This window comes from Sander vitreus, chromosome 1 (assembly GCF_031162955.1).
Source record: "Sander vitreus isolate 19-12246 chromosome 1, sanVit1, whole genome shotgun sequence".
Taxonomy (NCBI): domain Eukaryota; kingdom Metazoa; phylum Chordata; class Actinopteri; order Perciformes; family Percidae; genus Sander; species Sander vitreus.
Genome location: NC_135855.1, coordinates 3635974 through 3657233, shown reverse-complemented (window position 1 = coordinate 3657233; position 21260 = coordinate 3635974). Strand labels below are relative to the sequence as shown.

Sequence of the window (21260 nt, the reverse complement as noted above, 5' to 3'; positions counted from 1 at the left end):
GACATGAAAGAACGATATGAGAGTGACTAGAACAGGAGTCCCGGCTGGAATTTCTTTGCAGAGGATGTCTGTGCGTCTGTCTTTGAAATATCTACTGAACCTTTCATCCAATCTACTTCACACTTAGTTCCCTGGGTACCCAATGAACTTGGGGTTTGGATTTTGGAGCAATTTGGACAGCATTGGATAGTGGATATTAAAAATGAAAATAAACGGCCGAACAATAAGCTGCTGGTGCAGCACGCAGCAGACTGTTGACACACTCTGGACAGCAGCGGTGGTGGGGGAAGTTTACCGGCTTTGACTGCGGTTCACTTTTTGCTGCTTGTAACGTAACATGATTGCTGGATGTAACAAGCAAACTTTTCTTCACGTTCCTGGCACACGAGTGGACAGCTGACAGGACCAATGCAACTGTTGGTACAATAAAGCTGGAAAAAAGGCGCTAATTGACATTGAATAGACATTCTAATCTTGAACACTGCTGTCTAAAGCTGTTCCTGTACATCTGTCTAGTGCATAAGAAGTCCTTCAATAATTTATCTCGTCTACAGATTGGTTCAGGCTCCAACCTTAAGTTCGGGCAAACTGACCTTTGCATATCTCTGGAGGCACCTGTGTTTTGTTACCATTTTTTTACAGTGGAGAATTACAGGGTCATAACATTTTCAGCTATCTTCAACACTGGAGGACTGTTTGTCAGGAAATATCTTTAGGAGACACATGTTTCAGAGGCATATTTTAAGGATCTACTTATAATTAAAAATTACTCAATAGATGAACAATCATTGTTAAGAAAATCATGGTCTATGTAATTTTTCCATTACAGCTTTTACGTGTCTATTATTTCGCTAAGCGGCAAACTAAGTGGTTTGCGGTCCTTCTGTAAGTAATTTTGGGGTACTATTTGGTTTTGGAGAATTCTAAAAGCAGCAATACCACAGGCCAAGCAATCGGCCCATTCCAAACAGGCAAAAACACACACACACACACACAGGTCACTAGATACTTTGTTTCAAACAAAATAGTTCCAAGAGTAAGTGCTTGTAAAATGTGAAGATCTCGGTTTCGAAATGTAATGTTAGGTGAAGGTAGTAGCGAGTACTGTGTTATCGAGCCCCTGCCTCCCTAGCCAGCTCTATTAAAACATTCAGACAGCCCGAAGACAAAGTGCATCGACAGACAATGTTAAAAAATCTATCACAACAGCATTCACCTACCGCTTACAAGAATTTGCAGGATTACATGTACACTTCCCTAGTATATTTGGTGTTTTGGTAACAGGCTCGTCAAGGCACAGAAGAAAAGAACGGGATACAGTGAATGATTTCTGATTCTGAGCACTTTAATAATAATGACTTGAACAAAACTTTGGTCAAAATATAAGACAGTTATGTGCCTCATTTGAATTTCAAGGACTTTTAAAGCACTTGGTTACATAAAAGGAGCTATTTTTTAAGATCTTCCAATACTTGATTTCCCCCCCTCAAAATTCAAGCACTTCAAGCACCTGTGATAATGATAATGTGTGTCAATAACATGTTCTGGGATTGCACTTTTGTAATATATGAGCTGCCAGAGCCTAACTGTTTTTTTTTTAAAAAGGCATATGTCCAATGCTGCTCAACTGTTTTTATTATTTATGTTCTAAAAAGTCTAAAAAATATTTACTATTCTTCCAGTACCTTATAGCTCAGCCATCAAACAACGAATCATCAACTGCCCAGTTCCATCAAGTCTGATGCCAGCGCGGCGGCATAATGAAAACAAAAAAACTATTAAGAAGACGCACCTGTGACATTGATGTAGACCGTGGTGAAGGCCGCCAACGGTACAGCAGCGACATTCTGAGCTCGAACCCGCAGCATGAAGTTTCTGGTGGTCTCGTAGTCCAGGGGCTCTGCCACAAGAATGGAGGCCGAACCATCCTCTCGGTTGGGGGTCAAGTAGAAGCGAACAGGCATATTGGTCTCTGGGACCATGCCGTCCTCCAAGTTGTAAGTTACTCTGGGATCCCCAAGAGGGGAGGTGGCTTTGATGGTCTGTTTAAAACAAAAAATATGATGTATCAATATGATAGCTCATTTGTGGGACTTTCAGTAATGGTCTCCAGCCAGCACTGGTCCCGGTATAAAGCCATGTCAGTTGTTGTAGACGACATGATGTAACATAACACTACAAATGACAGATACTCCCACTTCCTGGGAGTTGGTCATCTTACCCAATAAGTGAAGAAAAATGTAAAGCCAATATAGCCCCCTTGTCAGCAGCAGGTAGGTTTTTTATGTGTCCATGCTAACATATGGGCATACACTTCATCATTTAAACATGGGCAATTACTTTATGTAGTTGTCCTTTCTTACATTTAGAATCAATTGATTGTGATTACTTTATGTGTACCATACTTACTTTCTCTGTAAGTGAGAGTTAACCAACAGAATACAATCTTACAAACAGACAGAAAAATACATTTGACAGAGATTTTGCATGGTTCCATTTATCAACTGGAAATGGATCCTAAGGACAGTAACAAAAACAAGAACAGCTGCTGCTGAGCTTCAGTGGAAGTGTGCATTCTAAATAGTGGGACAAGATCTGCCCAAAGGAAAAACAAGTGTTTTATAGCGGGGATCAAAGGGAAACACACTTCTCTCTTCAAGCCTTATTCTCCATAAACTAATTAGGGAGAGGACCATACAGAGCTGATGCCAAATACATCCCAATTTAAATCAAAAATGCCATTTTGGACTTGATTTGGCTTGCCTATGGGTGACATAGCTGTATACATTCAACCTGCAAAGCATAGCAGCTACAATAATGAGACACCCTGTCTGGTATGCATAATTGGCAAACATGCCTCTACTGTATGTGCGGATTTAGGCCATAAAAACATAACATTTCCGTGGTAGAGCTATTACAACCCTCTGAGAGTCATCGCATCTTTGCATAACAGCCAAATCAACACTGAACTACCATCTCGATTAATACACTGTACTGTAGAGATTGCGCTCTCGCTCTTTCTCCCCACTCTATCAGCGCAACTCCCAAACACATTAATATGTTCATCCACACATTCTCATGTAAAGTACTCTCCTCTGTCTTTTCATTTCCATATCTTGGTTTAAAATATTCATCAGCAACTTTAATGGACTTAATTGCTTTCAAGAGATCCTTAGAAAACGCTGTTGATTAGTTGAAAATGTGATAGTGGCATGAAAAGGCAATGCCTCTGAATAATCAAACGCTCTTGACTTACACTGATTATAATGCCTTATCAATGGTATTAAAAGGTGTTTCTGAACGTCTGCATTTTTCTGTAACTGAGGTTCCTAAAAATGTAGCTACCCTGACATCACACACATTCGTTACCCTCTTCTGTTGCTCACCCTTGACTAAGATTGACTGGAAATTTGCTATTTAAAATCAAATGTACCCAATCATTCAAAAGACTGTTACAATATCAGTTTAATGCCTTTAGAGAAGGGGGCGTGGTTAGCTAATTGACAAGGACAAACTGACATGTCACATAAGGAGGGCATGTATGTGTGATGCTGATTTAGCCCAGGCCAAACCGGCAGGTGTGAAGATGCAGGGGGAGATTGTTTGTGGCTGGAGACAATCAAGGAAGTGGCACGCTGATGCCTTCAAACCACATGCTTTCTTCACAGAGAACACTACTGAGGAAAATAGGCTGAAGGACTATTTGTGTTTTCCCACAACACAACATTTGTGAATACACCTTTTAAAACCTGAACTACAACACACCAAGGAGCGGACTCGCGGAGAAGTCAACGAGGGACGCTGAAAAGCCGACCTAGAGCGGAGGTGGTCTCGACGATAGAGACCAGAGTCAGCAGGCCCGGCTTCAGAACGCAAAACAAAACAACAGCTGGGTGAGTCAGTTTAACACAGCACAACCCCTCTATAGGTAGGGAAGCCCACACTCATTCAGGCAGGCACTCATCCAAGTTTAGTCTCATTCTTATGGTAAATGCAATATGTTACTGGCTAGGCTAGCCTTTAGTAACTTTGTTCCTTTGTGTAACCCGTCCAGGTTAGCTTAGCACTGTCACAAGACTGTTACTGCACAACACAACTGAACATTTTTTATAGTAAGTATAAGAATGTGTGTGCATGTGTGTGAGTGTATTTGTGTGTGAGTGCATGATAACAATATCCTGTGAGAGTACTGGCTACATTGTTTGTATTTCAGTATTAGTGGTAATTGTGAGTGGATGCATTTCTGCATGCAACAGATTACATGTTCCTTCTGGTTTCTTGTGCCTATGTATATGTCAGCGTGAACATACTGTGAGTATGGATGCCTGCTGTTTTCCTGTGACTTGGACTATTTCATGTATATGCTGCACATTTCTTACTTTAATTGATTCTGGATTATTGCTGCACTGTAGCTGTGCTATAATTGTATTTCTGTTTTTGTATATCTTATTTATTTCATCTATTTTAATATATCATATTTTATTGTGTTTTAGCTCTACAGCATTTTTTTTCCTCATGTAAAGCACTTCTAAGTAACACTACACTACACTGATAAACGTGCTATTAACTTTCCCCACTCAGATTTATCTGGTCCGGGGATCTAACCCGCCACAAGCCTGCTTCTCTACCTTTTAGGTCACCACTGCCCCTTGTTTGTAAGATGCAATATAAAAGAAATGCCTTGCATATGTTTACGTGTTAAAATGTACAAATGCATAACATTTGTTAGAAATGCACCCGCATGTGTTTTTGCATCTGCTTCCTATGTGTGCCAACTGCCACCCCCCCGCCAAAATGTACCACGATGGGTGTGTCTCGGACTGTGTTTTCTGGTATGACCACGCTGTAGCTGTCCTTGTCCCACTGTGGAGGCTGGTTCTTCACGTTGGTGATGGTGACGGCCAGCTCCACTGAACTGCTCAGGTTCCCCCCGTCTGTTGCCACAATTTCCCTGGTGATGTATGTCCTCTGTGGCAAAAAAAAAAGTCCACACAGATGAATCGAAGAGGAGAGAGATCACTTGATGGTGTGTTCTTGTGTTGCAGATTAGTGTGACACAGTGATAATTATAGCTTCCATAAAGACGATAAACATTGTGAATCAAGATCACACAGATTTCAGCCAGCAATCCATTTTCCACACTTCTGTGCAGGGACAAACTGACTGAAAGCTGCATGTGGGTAAAAACCAACATACTTTAAAATAATTGTATTGATTGAAAGGCATGGCCCACTGTGGAGCAGCAGAGTTCTGTAACCCTTACAAGAGTTATTAGCTTGAGCCACTGCAATCAGGGAAATTATCCATTTAAGTAACTAAAGTAGGGAGTCTGTACTCCCAGTTTGGGTTAATTGGCGTATGTTGAAGAACAATAACAAACTATAATGTCACAAGATAACAAGATAACATCATTTTGTTGAGGGGCTTCTGCTTTATGCACAATGTAATGAAGGTTATTTACACATTCTGCCCCTGTAATGGTGTTTCAGATTCATGAGTGAAAGAATTGCTTTTCATAGAGCCAGTTTTTGACCTGAGATCCATTTTCAAGATTCTTTTGTAGTTGAAATTCAATCTTTGGTCTATGCAATTAACACACAACTGAAATTAGCAACTTGGGAAAGGCTGAAATAAACATGTAGGCAGTGGCTGCTTTTGTATTTGACGTTATGCAGTTGTACTCATTAGTGGAAAACATTTGTATCTTCAAACATGGATATGTTCTCATGAACCATTCTCTCAGGCAGAAATTCTGGCATGGTGCCATGTGTTGGTGTAAGATGAAAAGTTCTGAGGATACAGACATGCATTCCTCTTGGCACTGGAACATGGTGAGTTGTTGCTTTTTGGAGCTTAATCATTGTGGCACTTATCTAAGACACAGGCTTGCTTTGTGCACAATAGGTGGCAATTTCCTCTACTGCTTGTTCATGTTCCCACCAAGATTGTTTTTCTTGCTGGTAGTGTAGTAAGGGGTTAGAGGCAGTGACATGAGGAAAATATCAGCAATGCTATTTCTCCTGATGCCAAAGAAAAGGCAGTGAGGACATTATCACATATTCAGGCTGCCAGAATGCTACTGGCCACTGGCCTTCTGCCCCCTCACAGTCAGCAATAAAGTGCTTGAATGCAAATACAATTGCTTTTCTGGCCATGTACTAAGAGAAGTAGCATGTTGTTTTAGTTGCAATCTAAAGTTCATTAAATCACATGAGTTCTTGAGTGTTATTAGGAAATTACATAATTTCATTGAAGTGCTTTTGTGCCATTTGGAGGGACCCCTTAAGCATTATAAGCCCAAATGGCCCTATATAGGCATATATATATATATATATATATATATATATATATATATTTATATATATATATATATATAGCATCCAATGATATTAGCAAGCTGAAGATGTTCCAAAAGTGGTTTGGTATTATCTGTTTGTATACAGTATGTGTGTACCTGAGAAATGGGCTGGTTGACATACACCCAGCCTGTCAGAGGGTTGACCCTGAGGTACTCTGGCTGTTCACTGGACATAGAGTATGTGATGGCTGCATTGGTGCCAAAGTCATCGTCATGAGCTGCCACCCGCAAGAAACTAGTCCCGATCATCGTATCCTCACGAAGGAAGTCTATTGGAGCAGAAGAAGAAGAAGTGGTTTATGCTTTATGCCTTAGTGGTTTTGTCAGGTCTTAAAGGGTAAACTTTGTTGTTTTTTTTCAACATGAACCATATTTTTCTATGTTTTTGTGTCTAAGAGATTGATGGGAACAAGTCAATAGAAAAAAAAGTAAAACCGTCAAAAGCCATTTTGGTTCGTCTTTCCACTGTTCCCACAACAACCACCACTCTGGTTTGGTTGAAATAAACCCTTATTTTACCCATTTACATGAGACAATATGCTGGCTCTATAGACGCTAAAAGTATTGTTCATTTAAATGGAGTCTGGTGAGTTTTGCGATGGCAATTTCAGAGTGGTTTTACTCTCTAACAAAAAGGTCTGTCTCTGTAGGGATACTTTCCATAATGTTGTCAGACGCTTAGAATAAAAATCTGAGCCTGTCAGTGGCAAAACAAGCACTTTTAGTGGACGGAAATTGACAATGCACATTTGCCCTAAATGATTATGATCAGCCCAGTTTGCGGCTGCTGGTTACAGCATCCTTGCTCAATACTGGACCAATTTCAAATTGCTCACAGTAGTCACTTAAGACTCCAATGCATGGGAAAATAGGGTCCAGGTTGAAACAAAAAAAATGAAATTACCCTTTATTGAGTAGTCTTTTATATGTATTCATCAGCAACTTCAGAAAACACAAGCAGATGAAGATAAACATGTTTGACTTTGACATCACACATGCGTCACATTTAGAAAAATGCTGCAAACAAATAAAACACAAGCTAACTAAACAAGACATTCATAAATCTGAAAACAAAAATGTGGCATAACAAATCACAGCAAAATACAGAAAACACAAGAAAATACAGAAACACTTCAAGTCAAAAATGGAACTCAGTTACATCACAACAAACGTTATACCTCATTATGTCTCGTGCAATATCACAATCATGCCATGTCCTGTTTTTGGTCTACTTGCTTGTGTTGTCTTACTGCATGTTTCAGTGGGTTAAGTTCTCAACATACCTCAGACTTAATTTCTACTAATATCTACTTACACTCATATCGGATGTTCTCAAACTTGGGACTGTTGTCGTTCTGGTCCAGAATGAGGATGTTGAGCTGACAAATGCCAATCAGTGGGTCAGCTGCCTGGTCAGTGGCAGTCACTGTCACCGCATACTCCCGTTGGCGTTCGCGATCAAATTTCCTGGCTGTCACAATTACTCCTGGAGACACCAAGATAAAGAGGTTGATCAGACCGCTAAATGATACCAAACACTGCTTGGTCTCATGTCCCCAGAGCATTGGTAATTTAACTCCAAGATGATTTCCTCTGTTTGCCTTGAAGCTAAACTTTAAAGACAGTAGAGCTGATGAGTAACAGAATAGGAAAGGGAAATAAGAGTTTTTCAAAAGTAATTATCATCAAATCCACAAAGAATTATATTTGATTATTTATTTTAGAAATGATTTTTTAGACATTTCAACATTCCATGCTCCACTAAAAATTGTTGCTTCTGATGTGAAAGTTAAGAAGTTTGGCACATTCTAGTCTTTATTTCTTGGCATTACATCTACACCGTTGACATGACCAACAGTCTTTACTACTTGTAAACTTGCAAACACAACATGGGGAAGTAGCCTGCCTCATGCCCAGGTTCTCTGCTGCAGTTTTTGGCCTTGGGATTGTTTTTTTAACCAAACCAACATTAATGTAACATGTCCTGTTAGTATTAAAGGGATAGTTTGGATCTTTTGAAGTGGTTTGTGTGAGGCAAGTATCCATGATCTACCTAGAGTAGATGGCGGTCGGCATACCCCCAGTTTTAGCTACGTAAAAAAAGGGCCCATTTAAAGAAATCAATGTGAGTTTAAGTGTATGCTATATTTAGAATATTTGCACTCCTTTACCTCGCCAGACAATGCTTTACAACGGGGAACTGAAGAATCAGAATCAGAATCAGAAATACTTTAATAATCCCAGGAGGAAATTATTACTGTTATATATAAGCTGTATAAGCTGTTATATCCATCTCTGCTCTCGTCAATGCCACCAGACTCCTTTGACAAAAACAGTTATTCTCGATCGGTTAGTGTTATTGTGTGACTATGGTGTTTTAAAGCGGTAGACAAGCAAATCCAGTGTTCTGCGAGGTTAAATAACCTTTTTTGTCCAAAGGCGTCTGGCGACTTTGAAGAGAGCAGAGATAACGGCTTCAGTTCCCATTCGGAAGTGGCAGTTTTGGCCTTTTTTTAGGCAGCTAAAATATGTTTGGCTGCTGTCCTCATCCACAGCTGTACATAGCTTAGCTTCCGTGTCAGTACTCCTGTCTGCTTCTCCAAACTGGCGGCATGCTGACCGCCATCTATTGTAGCTAACACACTGACTATGGATAAATGCCTCATACCTCAATAGATCAGAACTACCCCTTTAAATGCATAGTATGTTCATTTCTCATATACCAACTGCAAAAACAGTATACTATCAGGATGAGTATACGGTTAGTACAGTTGTATAGACACAGCATATGTTTTAGACATACTGATTTATCACATTCTGTGAGTAAACCACTAAAACATATTTTCCATGGCCATTGTAGAAATACAGTAAATGTTTTGTTCGGAAAGGGACGATACTGAATTTGATGCATCTTAAGTAACAGATGGATTATTTAATTATTTCTACTTCTTGTGTAAAACTTTTACAAACTCTCTTGCCAAACATACTTTTTGTTTTTCCACTGAGTATGTTTCAGCATGTTTTTGACTTTTTTGAAGAACAAAAGTAAAAAAAAAAAGATTGGCATTATTCCAAATGCTCGGCATGTTTATAAAGAAAAAGAAATGCTCTGTACTTCGAGAGGTCCACATGAACTTTTGTCATTCTGTCAATATTGTTTAATTACCACGTACTGAAGACAAGAACAAGTAATACATCTGACAATACATGACTTAGGCTGAAATATGCTATGAAGACATTTAAAAAATTCTGTAGAGTTTCTGGTTTGTGAAGGCTGATCGAATGTGATGAAACCAGTCTTTTACATAGTATTTACTATACATATGCTGCAGCCTAGGCTTTGCATTATGAGCCTTTATTTTAGCTGCAAAAAGACAATTACTCTACATTTCATTCTATATTCATATTACAACGTCCTTACAACATATTAGCTTTAAATTGTAGACATCAAGACACCCTGCGTGCCTTGTTAAACTGTATAAATCATAATAAGATAAGCTGAAAGAAATTAAGCCAATCCCCACTGAGACAAAAGTATGTGTACTCTTCTGTACGTGTATGTTTGTGCGATTGAAAGTGAGTATGAGTGTGTGTCGGAGTACCGGTGTCTGGGTGTATACTGAATGCGGGCACAGTGGAGTCTTTGTGCATGAAGCCGTATGTGACCCTGCCATTGGAGCCCTCGTCTGCATCCACAGCATGAACCTGCAGAACGAACGTCCCCGCTGGCTGGTTCTCCAGGACCGACGTGCTCTCTCGGTACTGCTGGCACTGAGGAGAATGAGACGGGAGGAAGAGGAAGATCACAGCAATGAAAGTATGGAGAAACTTAGACCTTTTGAAACTGTAATATAGAGTATGTGGGAGGTGGAATGTTAATGAGAGATTAAAGATTATTTTCCGGGACAAAAAGTGCAACATGGACACAAAATAATGAGTGAATAGAGAATGAAAAGTAGTAACCCTGGGTCCTGCACCATTTCCATCCATCTATTTTCTACATGTGCTTGTCCTGTGTACTGTAAGCTAGATAGTGGTAGTGGGTTCAGAGGTCTTGAAGCCTATCTCAGCACCCATTGGAAAGGTATTGGCAAAGGTGCTCAATAGCTGCCTGGTGATGTGCTCACTAGGCTTTGGTAAACATGAAATCTGCTGATATTTTTGGCTCCCGCTTTGTTTAGTGGCGTCCTAAACATGTCCTTTCTTATTGTAAATGAGGCACAACACTTCACAGTAAGCCTTCTGCAGTGTACCAGAAAATAGCTGCAGTTGTATTCATAAAAGCTCATTTTGAGTGAGATGGGTTTTTTTTTTAAATAAGACAATTTGACAAATGGAAACATGCTATTTAAGACCAACTATTGTTTCCGCCATGTTGATTTTACAGAATCATTTTTATGCACAATACACTGCTCATATAGCTAGAACAGAAGTTGTATAGAAGTTAGTGACAACCCAATATTTGTACAAGGCTGGGTTGAACAGATGTTTCACAGACATAGTGACACATATGTATGTGTGCAAGACAAAAATACTAAAAACTGGATGCAGCACATGAACATTTGCAAGGGTTGTGCCTGCACTGCATGTATTGAACGCCTGTGTCTCTGGAGTCATATTCTGTTTAATTGAATTAACAGGATTTAACAGGAATTCTTCACAATCAAAATATCTTCCTTTGACGTGGGAATAAACCCCGTGGGAGTGCATACGAGTGTGTACTGCGTACTCGATTTCTTGAGATTATCATATGTACTGTAACAAAGGCTCTTCCTCCAAACCTAACCCGAACATTGTTGAATTTAAAACAAATCAAGGGAAATCATAACCAACATTTCTTTATTCAAAGAATTAAAGATTGAATTGAATGTAAAATGCACCACTAAAGAAATGATTGAAATTACATTATAAAGTGCAGTTTTCTACTGATATTTTCTTTCAACTAACAAAAAAATTTCTGAGTGAATTTTGTGATATGTCGCAGCCTTTTGCGCCAGTTGACATCGCAATGACGATAAAAAAAATAAAAAAATATATATTGTGCAGCCCTACTGTTTTATTGAGTTGCCTCTTAGCAAAATGGTCTTATTGGATTTAAGTTGCGCTTTTATTGTGAAGTGTAAAAACAGAAGGAGTGAAGCTGTAGCGCTGCCGTTGTCAATATGGGAGTTAATACAAGTGTGATGGCCATCTTGGTTGATGCTGGTTCAGACGATGGAGCTTCTGTGTTTATATTTGGCTACAGACTTGAACGTCTTTTTAACCCCTGACTCCCGTTGAACCCCTTTTAAATATGTTGCTTAAAAAACACAGAGACAAGAAGTCCAAAAGGCTGAATGCAACTGATTTTCCTTCCCCCACCAATGTATGAAGTAATGACCTCATGTCAGCACTGTAAAGATGGTCACACACGCCTCTTTAACCACTCACACATACCAAAACAGGTAAGAGGATATGCTAGAAATCAAACTCTGTATCACTGGCATCGTTTTATTTTCATTTCCATGTGCCACTGACACAGTGGAAGGGAAGGAATCCCTCAGTACCGCTGGTTGATGTCTTGGTTTAACATCTAAGTAGAACCTTTTCCTTTAATCTTCTCATGTGCTTTCACCTCCTGCCTCCTCCCATTCTTCCTATCCTCCATCCTCCATCTCCACCTTCCACAGATTACAAAGGGACTTTGCTGAAGATATTCAGGTTTGCATGCAGGCATTCACTCCTGCAATTAATCAGAAGGGTCAGAGGGAGTAACCTCTGCAGCACCACCGGAGTAGCCTTCATTGGAAACTGTTTGGAAAGGGCAGGCACTTTCAAAGAAATACTTAGCAGGTGATTGGATGAACTATGTGTCTTTCATGTCTGCCTTTGTTGTTTTAAACGAACAGTTGCAGCCGTCCCACACACCTAAACCACGCCCTTAGCTGCCAGTAGCTCCTTGCCGGACTCTGACTGGTGCGGTAAGCTGGTAGTTCAGAAACAAGCACATTACTTGAAGCCTGCCAAGATGCATTTTTGTGTGATCCCATGATTCTTGCATGATCTTGTGATATTGGGATAATCCAGCTAGCGTGCAAGGTAACAGAGGGAGTGCTGTTTCAAAAAATGCTCCGACAATGTGAACCAGGGTGTGTAGGGCGGACAGTCCACACCAAACAAACACAAATATAAATCTAACCACAAGTAGATGACGTGATTGTAGTGCTTTGCCACCCATCCCGGTTTTTGCATGGACTTGGCTCATTCCTCGGCTACTCCGAGAGTGTCTGGTTTGGTGAGCTTAGCATTGCATCTATGCTTTTTGCAGATGATGTGCTTTTGCTGGCTTCATCAGACTGTGACCCTCAGCATGCGCTGGGGTGGTTTTGCCGCTGCGTAGCAGTTGGAATGACAGTCAGCACCTCCAAGTCTAACACCATGGTACTTCACTGGAGTTTGAGTATCTTGTGGTCTTACCAGTCTCATGAGTGAGGGTAAGATGGAATGTGCGGTTGACAGGTGGTTTAGTCGGCAGCTGAGTTTGAAGGAAAAGCTCTGGATATACCAGAGGATTTTCCTTTTCCTTCAAACTCAGCTGCCGACTAAACCACCTGTCAACCGCACATTCCATCTTACCCTCACTCATGAGACTGGTAAGACCACAAGATACTCAAACTCCAGTGAAGTACCATGGTTCTTACCCTCACCTGTGATCTTGGGGTTTGGGTAAAGCTCGAAAGAATGAGATTGCAGATACAAGCAGTCAAAATGATTTGGCTTCACAGGGGGGCTGGATTCCCCCTTAGGGAAGGCGAGGTGGGAAGGAATTTGCAGTAGAAGCTCTCGTGGATAAACCAATCCAACTTTTTCTGTTACGATGCTGATTTCAATACCTCAGCTTAGGGTACTGAGCCGATAACGAGAACCAATTTGATACCAGTGCTCTCTGTTTCTCCCTCATTTGAATTCTGTATCCTCAAAGCATATAACCCATTATGAGCATTTCCATCTAAGGTAACCTTAGGAAAAGGACTGCTGTGGCACTCAAAACTTGTTAAACCGTTGTTAGCCATGTGTGACTGAATAAATGTACTGTAACTGATAGCATAGCAGAGCAACACTGAATTCTGTGATGACACTGAAGGCTCTAATATTTGTTGGATCAGTGGATCAGTAGCGTCTCACCAATCCGCCTAATAAAATCTAGTATCAACTAGGATCAATACCAAGTTGGCAGGTAAGATCAGGCACAAAGGAGCTGGAGGAGGTGGGTGGGTAGGAAGCTACCTCACTTAGCACGGATGGATGGATAGACATTGGGATGGGATCAAATATACAGTGCAACAAGTGGTGAATTCAGTGCAAACAGCACACCGTGTTTGTTGGATGGTTGATTTTGTTCATGGTGGTCTTTGCATTTTGTTTTAAAAGTGTATTCGCACACGTAGTCAGAGATGCACTGTCTTTTCTTGCCCACACGTGTTATACATTTCCAGCATGGGTATTTTTTTGCTGCTACAAATATAAAAGTGTATGTGCTAAACCCTCATGAGAGCGGTTCACAGGGGTTAATAAATGTAGTATGTCTGGTTGTGTCTGTAATCTGATATTTATGCCACTGGGAAATGCAGGATCTGGCTATATTCCAGAGATCCTGCCTCCATCTATCTCTACCTCTCCTCCGTGTGTCTCTTGCTCCTTCTGTCTTGGTCCACTGATCCAGCTCTGAGTTCCAGAGAGGCTACAGTACCTTATAAGATTGGGCATCAAAACAAGATAAAAGGGCCTTTCCGCTTCAGTGTCCTGCTGCTGGCTGCCAGCGACTGAGGAAAACCCCAATGAACATCGGATGTCTTTACCAACTGAGAAACCAACACTGAGCCTCTTTTTTACTTTTCTGTTCCAGAACTGCCTTTTCCCCTCAGTTTTTTTGTGTGTCTATATGCAACCAAAGACATAAATAAAAAGCTGTTTGTCCAGTGTTTTCTCTTCCATCTATTGTTTTTTCTTTGTTCTTATTTTTTTCTGGTTCATTTGTTGATTTCTTTTTCATCGTCTTTGAATCAGAAGAGACATGGTGAGTGGTGGTGGGGAGTGGGGAGGGGGTTAGGGCTTTGCTTGTCTGTTGCAATCAGCATCCTGCCCGCAGAGAGAGAGAAAAAAATGAATCATAGATTTGGAGTATGATGCCAGCAGGCGATCCCTGAGGTCGACAGCTGAGCATACAGAGCAAACGAAACACTGTGGACCAAGAATGTTTTGCTTCTTCTCCTCTCTCTTGGCTCTCATCTCGTCACCTGTGCCTCTGTTCCTTCCTGCTAAGAGGTGAGGCGGAAAGGGAAAAACTTGGTGCTCACTTTCCCCCAGGAGACAGTGAGCAAAGTTTACTCAACAAGCCAGCGCTCCTAATCCTGGCTTGCGATACCTCGGGGGCTTGGGAAGTCACCTCATTTAAAATTGAGACATGGCTAGAAAAAAAGGTGGAGACGTAGCGCTTCCAGAGCGGGTCGGTCGGGAATTCTCCCACATCCCTCAAAGCTCTAATTAAAAGACCCAGATGATGCGGGAGAGAGAGACGAGAGAGCACAGGCGAGGGTCAAGTCGGCTAATCGCTCCTCCAGAGAGGAGAGATAGAGGCTAATAAATAGAGAATGTAGACAGACAAAGAGAGGGAGACAGAGGAGTGATGTAGGAGATTTACATGGGATAGATAGACACGGAAATAGAGAACTAGTAAAGAAAAGGAATGGAGGAGAGAGAAGGAATGGAGGAGAGAGAAGTCATTGAGATGCATGGCAAATAAATGGGTAAAAAAATGGCATGGCAACCAGGAGAGCAGACACAGCAACACCGTTTCAAACAGAAGCAGATAACGAGCAAGACCAAACAGGGTTTAATGATGCGAACGTGCCATCGCCTCTCTTACCTTCTCAAAGACAGGCTTATTGTTATTCACGTCATCCACTCCCACTATGACCTGGGCTGTGGATGACAAGGCCTGAGGTCCGCTTGAGGCGTTGTCATCCGTTGCTGTTACATTGAGGACATATTCGACGCCCTGTAGGTAAGGGGGCGGACTGGAGCGCAGACGGATCAGACCTGCAACCAAACGTAGACACGTAACAGTGGTTATCATATGCTCAGGGGCAGTAGCTCAGTCCGTGGGGACCTGGATGGGAACCAGAGGGTCTCTGGTTCAATGCATGCATGTGTGTAAACTAAACTATTTACACCAGTAAATACTTGCTGTCCATATGTTCAACCTCTAGGTTTGAAATAAATAAGTTGGCATTACTGTGTTTTTAACGGTAACAAGTTTCTTTTTCTGGTGTTCAAGGTGACAAATTAGCAAACGCATTTTAAAACACACGTTAAGACACTTTAACTTAACTGCGACTATCAAAAGTGGGCCGACAACATGTTTACCAGATATGCTAATGAAGCCATTACAGATGGGTTGTTAACCCCGTTCTAGGACACGGAATATTTCTGGGATAACTCAACATCTGGTGTCGGGGTTTTTCATGTTTTTGCCAGATTTAAATGAGAGTTCGCTGTTAACCTTACCATCTCTTCCACACTTCACCAAATCCTTTTCTTACATTATTATCAATGATTATAACTGAGCTGGTTCTTAGTGTTTCAGTTGTTTAGTTGCCATGACATCATAATGTGTATTGATACAGTATTTGTACCTCTCTGTTTAACTAAGTCTGTAGTGTGCAAATGTGACTATTTCGTAAATGTACCCCAAGCTGTATTTATACTATATACCAGGTTGTATAGTAAGGACTTTGGACCTAAGCCAGAATTACTGGAACATTCTGTCATGTTTAAATTCCTTGCCTAAAGTTTGAAGGAATGCCTTCACCTCATTAGTCAGGACCTGTAGTCCCCGGATTCTTTTTCTCTCTGCCATTGTTCTGCCAACTGTGTTCTTGCAAAGGCAACATTTATACTTATACTACTCTGTCTGCTAGGGCTGTCAGCATTAACGCGTTAATCGCGATGCGATTAAGGGCCGAGCATAATGCGTTAATTTGTTTTTATCGTATTAATCGCATGCCGCCATTTATTAATTTATTTTCACTTTACTCGGCTTTGTGTCATGCCTAACAGGACACTATTTTGCCGTACTTCCTCGTAACACATCCTGCTGCTGCAGGAATAGCAACGCGGATTTCGGTGCCTCTTTCTGGTGCCACTGATGCTCGGAAATGTTACAGACGTTACAGGCAACAGAAACATTGCTGCACGTGACGCTAGTTAACACTACACTCGACAGCAGTTGTTAAATGCCCTTTTGCCATCTGGTCATTTACTACACTATACTTGACCCAATTTTCAACACTTGGCACACAAAACATTGTTGATATTTTGATATTTTTTATCACTGTGAAACACAAATGATATATAGCTTAATTATCCACAATGTAGGATACGGTATTAAATAATGATATAGTTATATAATGTAATCATCCACAAACTGAATTTGACTTGACTTTAAGCCCATTATTGGGACCATCTCTGAGGAAAGCTAGGTGAGATGTTGATACAGCAAGAGGGAAGACGTTGATCATTTCAACATGCTTTTCATTTATTTGGCAGAAATAGGAGAATGTGTATTGCCATCTACAGGAACTTATGTGCCGTTTTAGCACACGAAGATTGAAATATTACAGAATATCAATTGAAATAACTTGCATTTATCAAACTGCCAACTTCAGTGTAGCTCTTACAAAATGTATCCTTTAAAAGAAAAAGAGAGGAACTCTTAAAGCTCCGTCTTTTGAATAAGTCAGAATACGTTAAACATAAAAACAGTTTACATCATTAGTTAATTTCCCATCCTGGCCTGGGCTGGGACACACAGTCATACGCTTTGATAAAGTACTTATTGGACTTATCATTGCACTTACAATAACGAGCGTAGCTGTAAGGTCCTGTAAGGTAAGGTGTGTGTGTGTGTTTGTGTTTGTATATATATATATATATATATATATACAATATATACACCAAAAAAGGGCAATTTGCTCAATGCTTTGCTTTCAATACGTTTTGTGAATCGGACCTTGAGACGAGGTAGAGGTTGCAAGTGATGCACAATTCATGGTGCTGTCAGCAGCCGCAGTCCATTCTTTGTAAATTTGCCCATCATTTTTCAGCTGTTTGAGATCTATGAAGTAAAGTGATGAACTAATTCACATGATGCCAGAGTAAAGTGAGCACAAGGTTGAAAATAACCCACATGGTCCTTCACACTGCCTGTGCTGTTGCAAAGGCACAACAGTTCCCTTTATAAATAAGAAAAGCCAAGCAATGAGAAACAGAGCGAGAGAGAGAGAGAGAGAGAGAGAGAGAGAGAGAGAGAGAGAGAGAGAGAGAGATTAGATTCTGTTGGACACAGACTTACTTTCAGTTTTTAGCTCTAAAAGATTTAATTTATTATGGCAACATAACATATGAATAGTTAACTTGATTGGTATTCCCTTTTAGTGCCATCATTCTGGCATTCCATTTCATCCAGTGTCTCTCTCTTCCTCTCTCTTACTGACTCTCTCGTTCAGTCCGGTGTAGGCGTCTCATCTGCATCCCACTCTCTGCTTTGAATGACTCTCCTTCACTCTGTATTCATCTCTCCCTCTGGTGCTCTGTTTACTCTATACGTGTCTATGTGTGTTTGTGTGTTTGTGTGTGTGTGTGTGTGTGTGTGTGAATGTGCGTGTGTGTGTGGGCTAAAAGTGCAGACTTCCTTATCTTCAGAGGCAGGGGCAGATGCTACGGCTGTCATGTGTTCACTTGGTTGCTGTTTCACAAGAGACACTGGATTAGAATAATATGTACACCTATCATAGATAAGTATGTGTGTGCGAGCTATGCATCCTACTATCTCTCTTTACCAGACCAAAGGAACTGATGACAGATTGCAGGCAGACAATGTTCCGATTTTTTCTTCCTTTATGTGCGTGTGTTCATAGCTACTGCACTTGGACGACACATGCGGGAGGATGATTTACATTCTATTGATTTGTAGATGAGTCTTTCAAAATTATTAATAAAGGAAACACGATAAAGCTAAGAGAAGAATTGCTGTTCTACTTAAGATAATGCTATACAAGCTCATCATTTCTGAGCAGCACTTGTTGTACATTACCTCCCTTCTGTTAGCCTTTGAGTCTGCGAGAGTGTGTGTGTGTTGTTGCACAAGAGATGGAGGATTGCCATGGAGGGGGTGTCTGTCTCGAGGTTTGTCACAATGGCTGGTTCCCTGGCACTGCTGTCCATGGTTAAGGGTACATGGAAGGGTGTGTGTGTGTGTGTGTGTGTGTGTGTGTAAGAGAAAGATATACAAATAGACAGGGAAGGAAAGAGAGAGAGAGGGGGAAAGATAATTCCAATTTACACCCATAGAGGTGTAAGGGGAGAAAGCTTTGGCTCAAGAAAGACACAGGCATAGACATAGTGTCAAGACACGGAAATGCATATATTCACACACACACACACAAACACACACACACACACACACATCCCTACACGGTTAAATGCACACAAACACGTATATTCAGCAAACGCATCTGCAGAGGTTAATGCCGAGTATAATACAGTCCAGCAGTGACAGAAAACCGAGGGGATGTTTTTCAAAAGCCTGCACAGTATGCAGATTATTAATACACTTCACAGCTTAATTTCATTCCTCGTATTTCATGGGGGCAACACATTGCCGTTTCTGTTAAGGGAGTCCAGATTCTGTGGTTGAACACAAATCCACCACATGCATGTATTTAAACTGTTTTCAGTTTTATTATTCTTACAAAGTTGACCCAATTTTCACAACACTTTGCACACAAAACATTGTTGATATTTTGATATTTTGTACCACTGTGAAACACAAATGCTTTAAATATTGAAGACACATGCCATCATTCCTAAACGTCTCCTGCAGGAGTGCTTATATTTTAACATTCTCTGGATCAGTAATAAAAATCAATAAATAAAAAAGGGGATCGCATCAGGAAACGATCCATAAATCCTTTCGAGGAATATTTTATATTAAATAATGTGGTACACTATGAAAACACACAGTATCATAGTGCCTTGCTTTTGGGTATTCCCAGGCCCATGTTGAACAGACCGAGATCCTATCTATTTGTTGGTCTTTTTCTCAATTCTGAGGTGGACTGGATAATGTACAGACTCTGATATTCCCTTGTTCATCATCTGGGGACCTAACCAAACTCTTAACTTTTAAAACATGCATATGTTGACAGTTGTCAACATATAAAATATATCCAAACAAAACTGTCTAGAAGTATTTCAGTCTTGGCTAAAGCAAAGCACATTTTAGACTACAAATCACTCCACATTTTGTATTGTTCAATGGTGTTACCATATTTAAATTACTGTGTAGAGGTTTGGGGAAACACATATCAAAATGTATTGAAACCGTTAATTATACTTCAAAAAAGAGCAATAAGAATAATTCATAACACTGGATATTTGGAACACACCAATTCACTATTTTCACAGTCTAAAGCATTAAAATGACTTGACCTAGTCGGATTTCAAACAGCAGTAATTATGTTCAAGGCGATAAACTATTTATTGCCTGGCAATATACAGAAAAGATATTCTGAAAGAGAGGGGGGCTACGAAAGGGGGGAAAGGGGAAAGTCACATTTTAAGACTCCCAGTTTTCGAACTAAAAGGACAAGTTTCTGTTTATCTGTCAGTGGCACTAAATTGTGGAATAAACTACATAATGAATTAAAGCAATGTCTAAACATATTTAAATTCAAAACGATGTTCAAAGAAATTATATTCCAGAGGTACAGAGAAACACATGCAATTAATAACCTGGGCTTAAATTGAACAATTTGTGGTATGTGTATAATTATTGTTGTGTATGGTTAAATATATGAATGTGAATAGAACCGATGACAGATTTATTATCTCTATAGACTTATTATTTTGTAGCTAACTCATGTAATATGATAGAAAGGGTACAAAGGGGTAGGAGTACATACGTTTTATTTTACGTATTTTACATTTATTTTACACACTATACGTTTTTTTTTTATTGCTATTGTTATCTGATGTTTTATTTTATTTACATGTTCAAAATAAAAGATATCAATCAATCAACGATAGCCTGTACACTCAAGGCTGCATCCCATTTAAACCCTGACTTTTGTTGTTCACTCTGCTTTTTCTTTAATGCTTGAATAAGTGTCCATACACTTTTTCAAGTTTCAATGCTGTTGTTGACTGTTATGGTTTGGCCACTTCACCAGCTACATGTATTCAAGAGAAATCTCCCACCTGGACACCTCAACTCCGATAAAAAAGAAGAGGCAATTTGCTCATGCAAATGACAGTAGCCTGGATGGTTTGCTCCCAATTTCTCATTATCCAAACCAAAATAGGCTATTGTATGGTGCATGGCTGGGGGTTGATAGGGGTTGCATTGTACAATGGGCTTACAAGAGATCATGATAAAAAAAAAACAGAGGTAAAAAAAGACTAAAATTAGAACAACTGTCTGCTGCAGAAAGAGCAACCGACGGGTAAAAACAAACTAGTCACAAATGATAAATAAATTAACCATCTATTTAAATGTAGATGATTTCAATACTGCAATTAATATGGACAACTTATCTTTATGAGCTAGTATTATGGACAGCAAGTGGTACGATAGCTGCTAAATATACAGTTATTCTTACTGTGGTGCATATATGGTATGTCATGGATGACGTAACATTGCTTGATAAATTAAAGGGTTGGTCCACCTAAAGACTATGACTAATTGAAAGCCATGCTAATGGCTATGTGAGGCTGTACTGATTAGTTCAATGCTAATGTCAGCAAGCTAACATTCTCAGATTGACAACACCATAAATGTAGAATTCATACAGCTGATCCCAGG

General features: G+C 40.2%; 1 protein-coding gene across 1 annotated transcript in view; it reads right to left on the bottom strand.

The window, feature by feature from the left end:
- The window catches only part of LOC144521905 (neural-cadherin), a 340271-nt gene that overhangs the window by 182239 nt on the left and 136772 nt on the right, over nt 1-21260 (bottom strand). The window contains exons 8-13 of the mRNA XM_078256568.1: nt 15264-15436; nt 9961-10129; nt 7674-7844; nt 6455-6627; nt 4801-4968; nt 1793-2042 (exon numbers count right to left, since the gene is read on the bottom strand). Of these exons, the coding sequence (XP_078112694.1) occupies nt 1793-2042; nt 4801-4968; nt 6455-6627; nt 7674-7844; nt 9961-10129; nt 15264-15436 (1104 nt within the window). The remainder of the gene's footprint in view (nt 1-1792; nt 2043-4800; nt 4969-6454; nt 6628-7673; nt 7845-9960; nt 10130-15263; nt 15437-21260) is intronic.